The sequence below is a fragment of the Mus musculus genome, chromosome 4 (genome assembly GCF_000001635.26).
Source record: "Mus musculus strain C57BL/6J chromosome 4, GRCm38.p6 C57BL/6J".
NCBI lineage: Eukaryota > Metazoa > Chordata > Mammalia > Rodentia > Muridae > Mus > Mus musculus.
Window position 1 is genome coordinate 156,130,475 of NC_000070.6, and position 16,587 is coordinate 156,147,061.

The 16,587-nt window shown below is 51.0% G+C and overlaps 1 protein-coding gene across 1 annotated transcript; it reads left to right on the forward strand.

The window, feature by feature from the left end:
* Positions 1 to 40: 40 nt before the first annotated feature.
* On the forward strand, positions 41 to 2,943 carry Rnf223 (ring finger 223). Its single transcript, NM_001220499.3, has 2 exons — positions 41 to 324; positions 1,687 to 2,943. The coding sequence occupies exon 2, from the start codon at positions 1,696 to 1,698 to the stop codon at positions 2,461 to 2,463; it is 768 nt and encodes a 255-aa protein (NP_001207428.1). The 5' UTR covers positions 41 to 324; positions 1,687 to 1,695; the 3' UTR covers positions 2,464 to 2,943.
* The last annotated feature ends 13,644 nt before the right edge of the window (positions 2,944 to 16,587 follow it).

Sequence of the window (16,587 nt, forward strand, 5' to 3'; positions counted from 1 at the left end):
CTGGAGGGAATAAATAAACCTGCTTCAAAACTCATGGCCTGAGAATTCACACCCGTCTCAGTCAGCCACCTCCTGGATGAACACGGGCTTCATACCTCCACTCCCACATACACACAGAAGAGGTGCGCCGGCCAGACCGGTGCCACCGGAAGGCTGCCGGCTACCAGCCCGTGGAGGAGCACCGTGGAGGAGCACCTGCCGGGCGGAGCAGAGGCTGAGTCGGACCTGAAGGAGGGAGAACAAGCTGGTCAGCCTAGAGACAAAGGGTTTGCTGTGACCAGTGGAGAGGACCATGCCCAGGAACTGCTGACCCCAAGCTACCAGGTAAGGCAATCCTGAAATCTGTCACCTCTGCAGTCTCGGGGTGAGGCTGCTTCATGGAAGGGGAGGCCTGGTGCCAAGGAGCCAGTCCCGGGAGCAGCACAAGTCAGGGGAGGATAGATCCGAGGCTCTGTTGGACCTCGCCAAGACCACTGCTGCTTCCAGGGACCGGTGACGTCTCACGCAAGAAGGCTGGGGCTCTCGTGATGTCGCAGTAATGTCAGATGATTCACAGACCCAGTGACGGTTCAGCAATCTCTAAGCCGTTTTACTCACTCGCCTACTTGGGGCTGACCAGTGAGGCAGGGAGATGGGTCATCTCTGCTGTAGCTGCTGGGCTCCATGGCTTATAAGGTCCAGGCTTTTGGTAAATATTCTAATGTGGTCAGAATGCCTGTGGCCCCTGAGGTATTGTCTTGGCTAGGAGTGGGGATGGTGGTGGTGATAAGCAAACAGTACTAAGCGGTCAGTGTGCTTCTAGGATTCCTCTCAGAAGTGAGGTAAGCTGTCAAAAAAAAGGAAGGCCTGGATCTTCTACATCTCGCCTCCTTTGATGGGCGGTGGTGTAACTAATACCAGCAGAACGGGGCAGAGGTGTCCTCTGGGCACTGGTTGCAGAGCATTTTTAATCCCTGGCCTCTGGCACTTGTCCTTATCCCTACTAAACAAGCTGTCCCCAGATTCCAGGCTGCAGCTGTTTGAAAGCTTGTTGGGCCCCTATTGAGGCCCTCCCTGTGGAGCTCTTAAGGGCCCAGCTGCCCTTCCGGAGGCCCCAGAATCCTCACCAGGCTGCCAGCAGCTCAGATGTATTCCATACAAATCAGGGGCCCATACCCTGACCAAGTTCAAGCTCCTTCCACCTGAGACAGAGCCATAGGTGGCTCATGAGCCTGTCAGGACCCAGCTTTCAGTTGGCTCATCCGGAAGAACCTAGTTAAGTCACTCCACCTTGGAGCCGTCTTCTCCAAATGGAAGAACTGTTCCGATGATCGTTCTATGGCGTGAGTTCAGCCTTGCAGAGCATAGACAGAAATGGTAGCTGCAGTGTGCCACTCTCATTATTAGCATGGGGAGGGATTGGGCAGCAGGTGTCCAGCCATCAGTGTTGACAACCCTTAGCACATGGCCTCCACTCCTGAAATCTGTCGGGACTGTCCACGCCTGGGGTACTCTTGACCTCGTAATGAATGGAAGAGGATAGTTACAGTTTGGACATGGGTGGAATTTTTGCAGGTACCCACAGGTGGGTGGTGTCCTTCATTGAAATCTTCATTTGGGTTTGATGGTACATAAGAAAAGAGGGGGTGTGACAAGCTGGCTTTTCAGAAAAAGTCCAGTTCACAATGTCCTGCCTCTGCTCCACAGTTGGGAATCATGTCATCAGGCCACCGGGTGTGGCGTGCAGCTATGCCACCCTACCGCCAGAACAGCTCCACAGCCTCAGTGCCCAGGTCCCCTGGCTCAGGGGGCAGCCCCAAGTCCCCCAGTACTCCTGGCTCAGTGAAGGTGGCCTCCCCATTGGAATGCTCCATCTGCTTCTCAGGCTACGACAACATCTTCAAGACACCCAAAGAGCTTTCCTGCTCTCACGTCTTCTGTCTCGAGTGCTTGGCTAGGCTGGCAGCTGCCCAGCCTGCAGGCCGCTCTGGCAGAGAAGCTGTGCCCTGTCCATTCTGCCGACAGCCCACAACCGTGCCTGTCGCTGGGGCTCCTGCCCTGCGCACCAGCCGTCAGCTACAGGCCAAGCTGCCAGCACACCTACAGAGAGAGGAGCCTGTGTGGCTCGAGGGCACCAAACTGTGTTGCCGCCCCTTGCCCACCACTTCTGGCCAAGAGGACGGTGGCTTTGTAAGTGTGGACGTAGGCCTGAGCAAACCAGCTGAGCCCACCCTACCTGTACCTGTCCAAGACCCTGCACCCAACCCAGGCTGGCTGGCTCGCTGCTGGGCGCGCTTTAGGGACTGGCGTCGCGTAGCCCTGGTTTCTGTGCTGTTGCTAGTGCTGTTTTGTGTGATACTCTGGCCTGTGCAGTGTGCACTCAAAACTGGAAATCTGCGTTGCATTAACCGACCACCTGCAGCCACCGCCACCGCCACTGTCACCACCGATGCCCTCTCCTTTGGGGTCTTAGCCAACAACTAGGGTCACCACTTGGGCCAGGCCAGCTATTCCAACAGCTCCGTGGTGACCCAGTGAGGTCAAGAACATAGCAGCTTTTGAAGATAGTTGGTCCCCCAGAACCCCATTTAGGACATGTATGTGTCCCTTACTCTCCAGGACTAGGTGCCAATGAGAACAAAAGAGTCCTCAAAGTCTCTAAGGACTACAGGCTTCTAAAGGCTCCAGAAACTGCCCTGGGACCCTATCATACAGATAGGGAAAGGAAGCCAGGGACGCTGGTCGGGTGCCTGGCCTCCCTGGACACAGCTGAATTGCCAAAACAGCAGGAGTTTGCCATTCTTCCTTCCTTAAGACGTCGCCGGGACCCCGAGCAGCTGCTTCTCTAAGAGTGAGAATGAAAAGGCAGGGCACCTTTTGCCCATGCCACAGCGCCACAGCAGGAACTCACCAGCTGTCCATGGCCATTATGAATGGCACATTTTAAAATAAATTATTTTGTATAAATATTGTTTTTCCACGTACCCCCTTCTCTGTCTTCCACCATTCAATTTGTCCTGTTTGAAGGTGTCCCACCCCAGATCCCCACAACCCAGCCTGCACTCAGGCAACCTGACCGGATCACAGTGGGAGGGGGAGGGAGCAGGGAACAACAATCATTGTTTTAAGTGTTCCTGTTAGGGAGAGGAACAAGCATTTAAACAAAGAAGCATGCAAATTTTAAGTTTTCAGTGAGCTATGTTTGTTCCAAGCTGTCAGCAGCGAGGTTCCACCTATTATTTTTTTTCTCTGGCGGGCTGTGCCCACTTGGGTGGAGGGGGAGCGGCCATTTCTGCTGCACCCTACTGCCAGCCGTTTGCTCCAGCGGCAGGGCCTTCTTCCCCAGACCCGGGCTCTGCGCTCCACTTCCTTCTTGGTTCATGGATGCTCTGAGGGGAAGCGTGGATCAGGGACCCCGACTCCCAACAACAGCTGCACCGGGGTACTCAGAACCCACAGCAATCATCGCTGACTCTGCTGTTTCCCACTGGGAAAATGTGATCTGAGGGTCCCCATTGCAGACTGCATTTTGCCTCTCCTGAGTGGCTAGCTAGGGGCACTCCAGACACCCCAGCGGTGAGGCAGGACGAAGCCTGGCACAGGTTCTGCCACTAGCCCTAGGAATCCTGTACTACCAGGTGAGTATGGCCAGGAGAAAACAGGCTACTTCCAGCTTGGGCAAGTTTCAGCGTCCTCACCTTTGACCCCAAGGCCCAGTACTTCCTGTTCTAACTAGTTTTGTCTTTGGCTAAGGCAGGGAGGAGGTTTAGAGAGGTACTCGTGGGGCCCAGCTTTGGGGACTCCCACCCCTGCCCCAGAGCTAGTAGACACTAAACCGAGTTTACTGAAAGTTTGGTACCACAAAGCCACAGACCAGCAGTGATGGGGAAGGATTCTATGCCCCATGAGCTAGTGACTTTGCACTCTGTCACAAAGTGATACATATATGTGGAGCCACGCCCACGTCACTGGCAGGGACAGACACGTGAGAATGCCTATACGGTCACATGAGCATATCATTCGTATATGCCTTCATTCCAAAAGCCTTGTCCATTGTGAGCAAGACAATGATGAATAATCCATGTCAAGGGTCAGATCCCAGACCACCCTGAAGGTTAAGACAGGGCACAAGTGCTGGCGCACGCCTTTAATCCCAGCACTCGGGAGGCAGAGGCAGGTGGATCTCTGAGTTCAAGGCCAGCCTGGTCTACAGAGTGAGTTCCAGGACAGCCAGGGCTACACAGAGAAACCCTGTCAAGAAAAATCAAAAAAGAAGAAAAAAAAAAAAAAAAAAAAAAAAAAGGACAGGGCACAAGGAAGCTGGGCTAAAGTACAGGTCAAGTCGGTCTCAGACTGTCCCTATCCTTGTCTCTAAGGTCACACCACAGGGTCATACGGGTGTCTGGAATTGTGGCAGGCACGGTTTCACATATAAGCTCTTGATGCAATCCTACAACCACATTTCAGCTGGGAACCAGGACAGGACACTGGGATCTCCAAATGTCCTTTCCGTTGCTGAAACCTAGGCCTATCTGGACCGAGGAGCAGATTCTTGGATGTCTTCCAGAGCTCCAGTCATGGCCGATCAGTAAAGCAGTCCCAGAAAACACAGGGAGACGGGCGCCCTGGGGCTCCCCTGCCTGTAGCTCCGGGCTCTTCTAGTCCTGACCCCATCGAGACTTCCCAGCCCCCTCCCCCCAAGACGCAGCGGTCCACAGATACTGCTCTGGTCAGGAGCTATGGCCGGGCCCGGAAGGGACCCAGTGCTAGTCCACCTTTGCAGGCTGGTGCTGCCCCTCCCAACCTGTTTATGCAGTCGCAGCTTCTGTGCTCGGATAAATACTGCAGCGTCAGGATGCACGCCTTCCTATACCAACCTCAGACTGAGCCAGTGGCTGGCTCCCACACTATTGGTGGTGGTGACTGCCACCAACTAGATCTTTATTCCAGAAGTCGGTGTCCCAGGCCAAGGCTGGGGGATCGAAGCTCAGGGAGGCAAAGTGAACCAGAGAGCGCGGATCAGTGGGACCCAAAGGGAGGAGGAGAGGGACAGGGTTCAGGACTTGGTTCAGGGAGGAGGCAGAACCGAGAAAGGGAGGTGGCATTTTTGGAGAGGGACCGACAGGCAACGGTGAATATGGAGGTGGATTAGTAGGATGGGAGAGGGACGAGAGCTCTGACTAGTGGGAGGCACACGTGGGGCTCACGGGTCTGCAGATACAGTCAACGAGAACATTAGTCTTGACAGTGGTGTTGGTATGTCTGGTACTTGCACTAAGACGACCACTATTTGCTAGTTGAGGCTACATGGACCCGGTGGCCCATCCCCGAGTCACATCTGAGATACACCATATCCGAATCTGGCTCACTGCTCTGAACCAGGTTCCCCTCCTCCAGGAAACGTAAGATGTCAGCAGGCTCCAGCTGGACTTCTCCAGCCTTCGTGGAGCCCACTCAGGTATTACTACCAGAGCTTCGTGGTAGCAGAGCAGTGCGCTGGAGACCCCTGCTCAGCTGTGGAGTTTACGCAGGAGAAACACATGCAGTACTGGAACTGCGCAGACCCGGAAACGAGCCAGGAATGATCGTGTGATGGTTCTGATGATAGACCGGGGTCAAAACAGGATGGGGGTGGGCCTGGAGAGCTGGCTCAGCCCCCAAGACTGACTGCGCTTCCAAAGGTCCTGAGTTCAAATCCCAACAACCACATGGTGGCTCACAGCCGTTTATAATGAGATCTGACGCCCTCTTCTGGCAGATCTGAAGACAGCTACAGTGTACTCATATACATAAAATAAATCTAAAACAAAAACAAAAACAAAACAGAAGGAGAGGCAAGGACATACTTGGGGTGGGACAGAGACCCCAAGTGTCCTCGGTGCCCAGGGAAGAAAAGGAAGGGCAAGATTGGTAACTTGTGGTCTCCCCTCCCCCAGCCTGAAACCTGCTTGCTCAGGGGTGGAGCTTCCTGCTCATTCGTTCTGCCACGCCCACTGCTGGAACCTGCGCTTTGCTGTTGGTGCCACCGCGTGCTCACCCTACTACTGGACCCGAGATTATTCGGCGGGAATCGGGTTCCCTCCCCCTTCCTTTATAACTGAAATGTCGGAACTAGTAAAATTGAGCTTTGATCAGAGTAACTGTCTTGGCTACATTTCTTTCTCTCGCCACCTCGCCCCTCTTCTCTTCCAGGTTTCCAAAATGCCTTTCCAGGCTAGAACCCAGGTTGTGGTCTGCTGGCCGCACACAACAGTAACTGAGTTCTAAGGAACTCCCCTGCTTCCATACACAGCTGTAGGCAGAAACAATCTGTGTCCGGGAAAGAAATAGGTACCGCTGGATACAAAACGGATTCCAAAGCTGCTTTGGGTCAGGAAGAGCATGCGTGGGAGTACAGGTGAAGCTGCTCTGGAGCCACGGCTTAGAGGCCCGGGTCTGAAGTCGACAATATGGTCGGCTTTATTTCTGTGATCAGACACCATGACTAAAAGCAACTTGGGGAGAAGAGGGTTTATTTCCGTTTACAGCTTATGGTGCTGAAACTATGAAGGGCCGTCAAGGCAGGAGCCTGGGGGTAAGAACGGAAGTGCAGACCCAGAGGAACGCTGCTCACGGCTGCTCACGGCTGCTCACGGTGCTCACGGTGCTCACGGTGCTCACGGTGCTCACGGTGCTCACGCTGCTCACGGTGCTCACGCTGCTCACGCTGCTCACGCTGCTCACGGTGCTCACGGTGCTCACGCTGCTCACGGTGCTCACGCTGCTCACGGTGCTCACGGTGCTCACGCTGCTCACGGTGCTCACGGTGCTCACGCTGCTCACGGTGCTCACGGTGCTCACGCTGCTCACGGTGCTCACGCTGCTCACGCTGCTCACGGTGCTCACGGTGCTCACGCTGCTCACGGTGCTCACGGTGCTCACGCTGCTCACGGTGCTCACGCTGCTCACGGTGCTCACGCTGCTCACGGTGCTCACGCTGCTCACGGTGCTCACGGTGCTCACGCTGCTCACGGTGCTCACGGTGCTCACGCTGCTCACGGTGCTCACGGTGCTCACGCTGCTCACGGTGCTCACGCTGCTCACGCTGCTCACGGTGCTCACGGTGCTCACGCTGCTCACGGTGCTCACGGTGCTCACGCTGCTCACGGTGCTCACGCTGCTCACGGTGCTCACGCTGCTCACGGTGCTCACGCTGCTCACGGTGCTCACGGTGCTCACGGTGCTCACGGTGCTCACGGTGCTCACGGTGCTCACGGTGCTCACGGTGCTCACGGTGCTCACGCTGCTCACGGTGCTCACGGTGCTCACGGTGCTCACGCTGCTCACGCTGCTCACGGTGGTCACGGTGCTCACGCTGCTCACGGTGCTCACGGTGCTCACGGTGCTCACGGTGCTCACGGTGCTCACGGTGCTCACGGTGCTCACGGTGCTCACGGCTGCTCACGGTGCTCACGGTGCTCACGGTGCTCACGGCTGCTCACGGCTGCTCACGGCTGCTCACGGCTGCTCACGGTGCTCACGGTGCTCACGGTGCTCACGGCGCTCACGGTGCTCACGGCGCTCACGGTGCTCACGGTGCTCACGGTGCTCACGGCTGCTCACGGTGCTCACGGTGCTCACGGTGCTCACGGCGCTCACGGTGCTCACGGCGCTCACGGTGCTCACGGTGCTCACGGTGCTCACGGTGCTCACGGTGCTCACGGCTGCTCACGGTGCTCACGGTGCTCACGGTGCTCACGGTGCTCACGGTGCTCACGCTGCTCACGGTGCTCACGGTGCTCACGGCTGCTCACGGCTTGCTCCCTATGGCTTGCTCAGCCTAATGTCTTATGTCACTCAGGACCACGGGTCCAGGAGCAGCAGCCTCTATAGTGGACTGGGCCCTGCCACATCAATTATCAGGAAAATTCTCCCACAGAGTTACCTAGTACTGAATCTAGTACACGGGGAGCTGTAAGGTAAAAGGGCTCTCGACTGCCAGGAGACCTTTCTCCTCAGAGCTGTAACGCTTACAGGAGCATTTTCATACTGAGATTCCTTCTTCCCAAATAACTGTGACTTGGGCAATTTACCCCCCTGCAGCCCCCCCCCACACACAAATAACCAGCAAATATGGTTTCTGTGAACTGGAGAGCCTAGGCATGCTTGTGCTAAATGTGTTCAGTGACACGGGAGCCACAGTGACGTCAGTGGGGTAGGACTGCGGACTCTTAGCGTAGGGCTTCCTCACTCTCAGCATAGACTTGGGGACTCTGACCATGCTAACCTATAGCTGTTACCCACCAGGGTCACCTGGATGATGCTGCACCTCAGTTCCTTCTGAGCCCTGGGTCTGGTGCTCAGCCATGTTGCATAGCCACCTTCAGCTGCAAGTTGCAATTCTTGCCATTATTGGAAGCACTTGTTGTAGAGGGCAGTGCTTAGCCATATGTTCTACAGAGCAACACACATACACATGCAGTCACCCATTTCTTGGGACACTCCTTTATCCCAGGGTTCCACAGCTGTCTGCAGCTGTCTCCAGAAGCAAGGAGTAAGGGCACTGGCATTCTTGCCGCATCTGTCTGAACAGACGGAGACTTCAGCACAGCCATTGATACCTCACCTCCTCTTATCCAACACTCTTGGGCCCCTCTCCCAACCCCAGAGGATAAGAGTACAATGTAGACACTTGTGGAACCATCTCCAATTTTCCCTCAGAAGCCCCATGTGGCCTTCCCACTAGGGTCCTCAGGCCAATTGAGTTCCTTCATACCTCATGGCCTTAAGAGGCTAGCAAGAGCCGGGCGTGGTGGCGCACGCCTTTAATCCCAGCACTTGGGAGGCAGAGGCAGGTGGATCTCTTGAGTTCGAGGCTAGCCTGGTCTACAAAGTGAGTTTCAGGACAGCCAGGGCTATACAGAGAAACCCTGTCTCGAAAAACCAAAAAAAAAAAAAAAAAAAAAAAAAAAAAAAAAAAAAAAAAAAGAGGCTAGCAAGGAGACTGTGCAAGCTAGGAAGAGCATGGATAGCACCCTTCTCAGGGATGGGAAAAATAAAAAGTGTTAATTCCTGTGGTGAAACCAGAGTTCTGTGTCTCCTGTGTCTATCATTTCTCTGCTTTCCAGGTCTTTGTGCTACTCACTGCTGCAATGGCCGAGACAAGTGGTGCCTATGAAGAAGAACTGGAAAGAAGCTGTGTCTGCAAAGGCTAATTGACCGATCAGAACTGCAGTCTTGTGAAGAAATTGGGATGTTGTAGGCCTACAGACTAATTGGTTTATCTTGGGCTACTCGTAGTCCTCTGGAACAGACATTCCTTGCCCACTTCTTTTTGGGAACTAAAATCTCGTGACTAATAGATAAAAACCTCTTGGAATCTATTAACTTACTAAACCATTAGTTTCTACCAACCCAAAACCTCAGATATTATCTTGGGCCTATAGAAAAGCTTCTCCCATCTCACTCATGTTAACTGCTTCTCTGATGTACAAATATTTTCCACATTGGCCCAAGATGACCTGAGCTAAACTAAATTCTTAATAGCGTTCTCACGCCCGGCCAGGAAGAACACAACAGACCAGAATCTTCTGCGGCAAAACTTTATTGCTTACATCTTCAGGAGCTAGGAGCGCAAACCCCCAGCCCCAAAAGCGAAAGCCCCTTCCAATAATGAAACCGAAACCCCTTCCCTATTTAGGAGAGTTATATTTCGCCTAGGACGCATCACTCCCTGATTGGCTGCAGCCCATGGCCGAGCTGACGTTCACGGGAAAGGCAGAGTACAAGTAGTCGTAAAATACCCTTGGCACATGCGCAGATTATTTGTTTACCACTTAGAACACAGGATGTCAGCGCCATCTTGTGACGGCGAATGTGGGGGCGGCTCCCAACATCTCCCCCTTTTCTTTTAATAAGAGCAAATAGGCCACCCATATTAATGAGAGTGGAGATAGAGGTCAAATCCCCAGTGTGTAGGTAAAGGAGCCGTACACATAACCTCCTCCCAGGCTCATCACCCAGAGGGGTCCTGGTCTGGTCCCGTGTTGTTTTTCCTGGGGGAAGGACACTTGAACACTCAACCTTCTTGAAAGATGACATGTCTCCCTAGAATAGGCTCATTTTATGCCGCAGAGCCCTTCTAATGCAGTGCTTAGCCGTGCAACTCTCTCGGGCTGCTGAAGCACACTCACTCTATCCCGTGCAATGAGACTAGCCTCATGGGATATAAGAGCTGAGTGGCCAGCGACCTATTGCCTAAGCATAGATATATCAGGGGAAGCTCCATGTTCTAGTCCTGCAAGCACCTGGGCAATAACCACCTTGTCTCTCCTAGTTTGGGCCTTAAGCTTACAGACCAATCAAAGAAGCAACACTAATCCACAGCAAAGTGTATCTCCAAATAATATCAATCCCACCCATACTTTAAAGAAGGAAAATGCTGAGGAGATCCAATTGGGTAATCCTTTGGTCAGGGACAGGTCCAAGCGCGTGGAGTTGACCTGAAGTCTCAATTCCCGAAGGATCTGTTCAAATTCAGCCATCCAATTCTGTAACATATACTGAAAAAGACTTTTTGACAAATTAGCTGCCCTAGTAAATTTAACATACTGAATGGAAGTAACACACAATCCCGGAAACTTTTGTTTACACCCCAGCTGAGCTATTTGCCATAATACATCTAGTTGTTTCTGGACAAGATCTATGAGTTGATTAACCAGCATGAGACCTCTCTGTATCTTGACATTAGCTGAGGCCTGTTTATCTATGACTGTAGTCACTGAGGCTGACAAAGTGTTAATGGTGTCAGTCGTCTGGACCTGTCCAGACAGAGCCAAGGCTGTCTGAATCAAGGCTAAACCCAGTTCCTAGTTAGTGGTAAAAAAGCAGGAGAATACTTGAGCATTATACATCACCGTCATTGGGAGTGGAAATGTCGACATTATCCCCCAACGCTGCTCTCTCTTTATTATTGACGCCCTGGACATCACCAAGACGAGGGACATTAGTATTCCCTTGGTCAGTCTGGATTTTTCGGGTGAGTCTTTCTGGTATCCAAAATGGGTTGTCTTCATTCTGTGGGAAAACACAGATAGCTCCCCTGGATCTTATCAAAATAGGATCCGGGCCATACCATTTATTATCAAGGACATTTTTCCATTTAACCATCTCATTGGGCCTATCTGGCTCTGTACAATGACGTTCAGCCGCAGTATGGCCATGAGCATCAATATTTAAAAAATTGAGTGTAAAGAGTGCCATAGACACAGACACTCTTGGTGCTCGGGGTAAAATCTCTTCAAAAGTTCCCCTCTTCTGTTTTATAAGATAGGCTTTGAGGGTGCGATGCGCACGCTCAACAATACCCTGTCCTTGAGGGTTGTATGGAAGTCCAGTCAGGTGGGTTACGTCCATCTGACGGCAGAACTGCTGAAATTTTTGAGACGTATAAGCTGGTCCATTATCAGTCTTAAGGAGTTTGGGTTTCCCCCAAGCACTCCATGCCTCAAGGCAATGTTGAATCACATGTGAGGCTTTTTCTCCGGTTAACGGAGAAGCAAACATGATGCCAGAACATGTGTCAATGGACACATGGAGATATTGAAGTTTTCCAAAGGAAGAAACATGTGTAACATCCATTTGCCAGACCTGTAGAGGTCGAATACCGCGTGGGTTAATTCCCACATGAGGAACTGGCAAGAACTCACAGCAGCTTTGACATTGAGTAACAATGTCACGGGCTTCTTTTCTTGTCAAGGAGAAACGACTGCGTAATGTTTCAGCCGTCACATGAAAATTGTTATGAAAATTTCTTGCAGCCTCTACCGGGGATGATAGGGCAGCAGCCACCACTTTAGTGGCCTTATCTGCCAAATCATTTCCCAGAGCCATGGGGCCAGGTAGGCCTGAATGGGCTCTAACATGAGTAATATAAACAGGAGATCTTCTAGATAACAAAACTAATTGTATCTGCTGAAAAATATTGGCAACTCTACTGGAAGGCTTAATCACTCCAGCCACTTCTAAAAGATTTTCTGCATTAACCACATAACAGGAATCTGACACAATATTAAGGGGTTCTAAAAAGGTTTTTAAAACTTCTAAAACCACTAAACATTCTACCACTTGAGGCGAATTTTCATTATATTGTTTGGATACCACTTTACCATTAGCCACATAGGCACCTATGCCAGTTTTTGATCCATCAGTATATACCACAATCCCATTTTTAAGTGGGTTTCTTACTGTTATTTGTGGAAAAACAACAGATTGATTTTGGGCAAACTGTAAAATTGGATGTTTTGGATAATGGTTATCTATTTGTCCTGAAAAGGAGGTAACTAAAACTGCCCAATCATTAGATGTGGCTGCCAAGGTTTGAACCTGTGCAGCGGTATAAGGTACAATTAAAAGATATGGACTTTGCCCAAAGTGGGTGATTGCTGCTTTTAGGCCTTTAAGGGCAAGCTGTGCAATTGCATCAGGATACCAATCTATTATTTTAGCTGGGGATACGTTTGGATGGATCCACAACAATGGCCCATTTTGCCACAAAACTGCGGTTGGCAATTGTGCTGTCTTAAAGACACACAAACTGAAAGGCTGCGAATCCTCAATACGTTGTAATTGTGCATTCTGTAAGGCTTTTTCCACCTTTTGTAAGGCCTGGTTAGCAGCTAGAGTAAGAGTCCTAGGGGAGGAGATATGAGGATCTCCTTCTAAAATACCAAACAAAGGCCTTAACTCAGCGGAAGGAATCTTTAAAAAAGGTCTGAGCCAATTAATATCTCCCAACAGCTTTTGAAAATCATTTAAGGTATGGAGGTGATCTCTTCTTATCTCTACCTTTTGGGGCACAATCTTATCTGGGGACACCACAGAGCCCAAGAATTGTCCTGTATCAGAAATTTGGACCTTTTCTGTGGCTATCTGTAAACCCCACTGACTTAAAGTTTTAAGTAGAAAAGGATATGCCTTTTGTAGCATGGTAAGGTCTTTATGGCACAGGAGGATGTCATCCATGTAAAGGAGCAAAATTAAAGAGGGGAATTGTTCCCTCACTGGCAAAAGAGCTTCTTGCACGTAAAGTTGACACATAGTAGGACTATTGGACATTCCCTGTTCTTGATGTCCTAACCCTTTTCCTTCTTTATAACCCATCTTTGTCATGATATTTTTTGCTTTAGCTGAATACCCTCCCGATGGGGTGTTTTCATTGGACAAAATAAGGCCCAAATGCTGCATAATATCCCTTCCCCAGAGGTTAACCGGGAGTGGGAGCACATAAGGTATGAATTTCCCTTGCTGCCCTTCAGAGGATTCCCACGTCAAGACAATGGAGCTTATAGTGGGACATGATTGATAACCTAGGCCCTGTAATGAATGAGATGACTCTGTGGTGGGCCATGCTTTGGGCCACCAATGTGTAGAAATTATACTTTTATCTGCTCCAGTATCAAGGATGCCTTCAAACTCTTTTCCGTTGATCTTAAGGCGGAGCTTAGGTCTATCATTCAAAGATACAACCAAATAGGCAGAATCATTTCCTGAGGAGCCCATTTTCTTTATCTCAGGTCCTGCAAATTTCTCCCTGGTATTATCAGGGAGGAGCAGCAGCTGAGCTATCCTATCTCCTTTACTAATAGAAAAAACGCCTTTAGGGCTTGAGCACAGGACCTGTATTTCAGGGGAATGTTGACAATCCATAACTCCAGGGTGGACTACTAAGCCCTGTAAGGTGAGTGAACCCCGGCCGAGAATAAGGCCCATGGTTCCCGGGGGCAAGGATGGTATAGGCTCCACTGGCACCGGCTGAATACTCATTTGAGGCATTAATAGGAAGTCGGAGGCGGCACGCAGGTCCACCCTTGTGGGTCTTCCTGGGTCGCCTCTCTGACTGCTTCCTGGGTCCTGACAAACCGGTTCCCATATCTTTGAGGGCCCTGGGACCGAGGGCCCGATGACCCGTTTTTTGGCACATCAGCTGATTGGTTATCAGGTGGGGGAAGAATTCTGCCCTTTATATCCCTCACAGAGCGACACTGGTCGGCTCTATGATAACCCTTGCCACACTTAGAGCAAAGAGTGAGAGTCCCTCCCTGTTTATCTGGAGCTCTGCAATCTTTCTTAAAATGCCCAGGCTTTCCGCAGTTAAAACATGTCCTCTGATTATTTCTGCCCATGGAGCGGTTTTGGGATTGAAGGATGGCAGCCGCTAAACCTGCATTGCTGAGAGGTCCCCCAAGCTCTCGACAGACCCTGAGCCAGTCTTGTAAGCCTTTGTTCTTTCTTGGGGCTATGGCCGCTCGGCACTCCTTTGTGGCTTGCTCATAGATGAGCTGTTCTACCAGAGGCGCAGCTTGCTCTGACTCTCCAAAAATACGCTCTGCTGCCTCTGTCATTCTGGCCACAAAATCTGAGAAGGATTCCTGAGGTCCCTGGATTATCTTTGTTAACTGCCCAGTGACTTCCCCTGCTCGGGAGAGCGCCTTCCAGGCCCTAATAGCCGTGGAGGAAATTTGGGCATAAGCTCCCCAATGGTAGTTTGTCTGATCAGCAGAATAAGCTCCCTGACCCGTTAACAAGTCAAAAGTCCAATCTCTCTGCTCTGGAGTCAAAGCAGCTGCGTTTGTTCGGGCCTGCGCTTGTGCAGCTTCGTGCCAAAGCGCTCTCCATTCCATATATTTGCCCATACTAGGGAGAGCGGCTTTTACAATCGTTTGCCAGTCAGCAGGAGTTAGTGCCATGCCGGCGAGCCTGTCTAACTGCACCAAGGTAAAATTAGCATTGGTTCCGTATTTACGGACCGACTCGGCAAGTTCTTTAATTTGTAAGTATTCTACCGGAGCGTGGACACGCCCACCCTCGGCTCCTTCAAAGACTGGAAATGCCTGTTGTATTTTCCTTTGTTCCTCTCTGGGAATGAATGAGTCTGCGCACTGCCTCTCTGCGCACTGCCTCTCTGCGCACTGCCTTTCTGCGCACTGCCTCTCTGCGCACTGCCTCTCTGCGCACTGCCTCTCTGCGCACTGCCTCTCTGCGCATTGCCTCTCTGCGCATTGCCTCTCTGCGCATTGTCTCTCTGCGCATTGCTGACGCACTACGCAGGGCGGGGGCTCCGCATAGGGCGGACCTTGAAACCGACTGCCCGGAGGTTGAACAGTACGCTGGCTTTCGCCAGCCGCTTTTGGCTTTTTTCTTGACCAATTAGCTGGCTGGTAATGGGCTGCTTCTTCCTCCCAGTCTGTTTCCTCAGAGGAGAATTCTTCATCTGCTTCAGAGCTACTAAGAGCTGGCTTCCTGAGCTCATCTAGTGACGAGTATCTCCTAGAGACCTCCGCTAATCGATCTTTTTTCTTTTCTTTTTTCTTTTCCTTCCTTCTAATCTCTCTCCAGGTATTCTTACCTGACCTAAACTTTTCCTCGGGTTCAAGACCCTTGGAAAGGCCTGTATACTTATTTTGTGTACCATATTTTCTCTTTGCTCCTACTCTCTCTCCCCGCTTTACTTCTGATAGATTGCCCTGAATTTCATCTAGAATCCGCCCTGCCTTAACCACTTGATAACATGTGAAAAGGAACAAAAGGGCTCCTAACACTAGAAAAAATTCAAGGCCAAACATTTTCCACTTTACTTCTGATAGACTGTCTTGAATTTCCTTAGAAAGTTCAAGGCCAGGCTTACCTCGTAAAGCTGTACTCACTGGTACTCTCGTTCCCCAGCTGAAAAGTTCTGAATTCATGCAGTTGAATCCTTCTTAACAGTCTGCTTTACGGGAACCTTTATTACCGCGACCCACAGTTCTGGTTCTGGAATGAGGGATCTTCCTTGTGCCGGTGAAACTCCCGTCCCGAGTTTCCTCCCGGGTTTTTTCTTCCCGGATTTTTTCTCGTCCCGGATTTCAGCACCAATTCTTAATAGCGTTCTCACGCCCGGCCAGGAAGAACACAACAGACCAGAATCTTCTGCGGCAAAACTTTATTGCTTACATCTTCAGGAGCTAGGAGCGCAAACCCCCAGCCCCAAAAGCGAAAGCCCCTTCCAATAATGAAACCGAAACCCCTTCCCTATTTAGGAGAGTTATATTTCGCCTAGGACGCATCACTCCCTGATTGGCTGCAGCCCATGGCCGAGCTGACGTTCACGGGAAAGGCAGAGTACAAGTAGTCGTAAAATACCCTTGGCACATGCGCAGATTATTTGTTTACCACTTAGAACACAGGATGTCAGTGCCATCTTGTGACGGCGAATGTGGGGGCGGCTCCCAACACTAAATGATCAAGGGAAGAGAGTGTCTCCATATATTACCAGGGTATGTACACACACACACACACACACACACACACAGACTTGAAATGGGTTAAAGACTGTATTTCTTGTATATTGGTGTTTTATTTGCATGTATGTCTGTGTGAGGGTCTTGAATCCCCTGGACCTGAGTTACAGACAGTTGTGAGCTGCCATGTGGATGCTGGGAATTAAACCTGTGTCCTTTGGAAAAGCAGTCAGTGCTCTTAACCACCGAGCCATCTCTCCAGGCACCATGTCTCTTTACTTAGTCAAATGTTTTTGGTTTTGGTTTTGTTTTTGAGACAGAGTGTCTCTAAGTAGTCCTGGCTGTCTTGGAG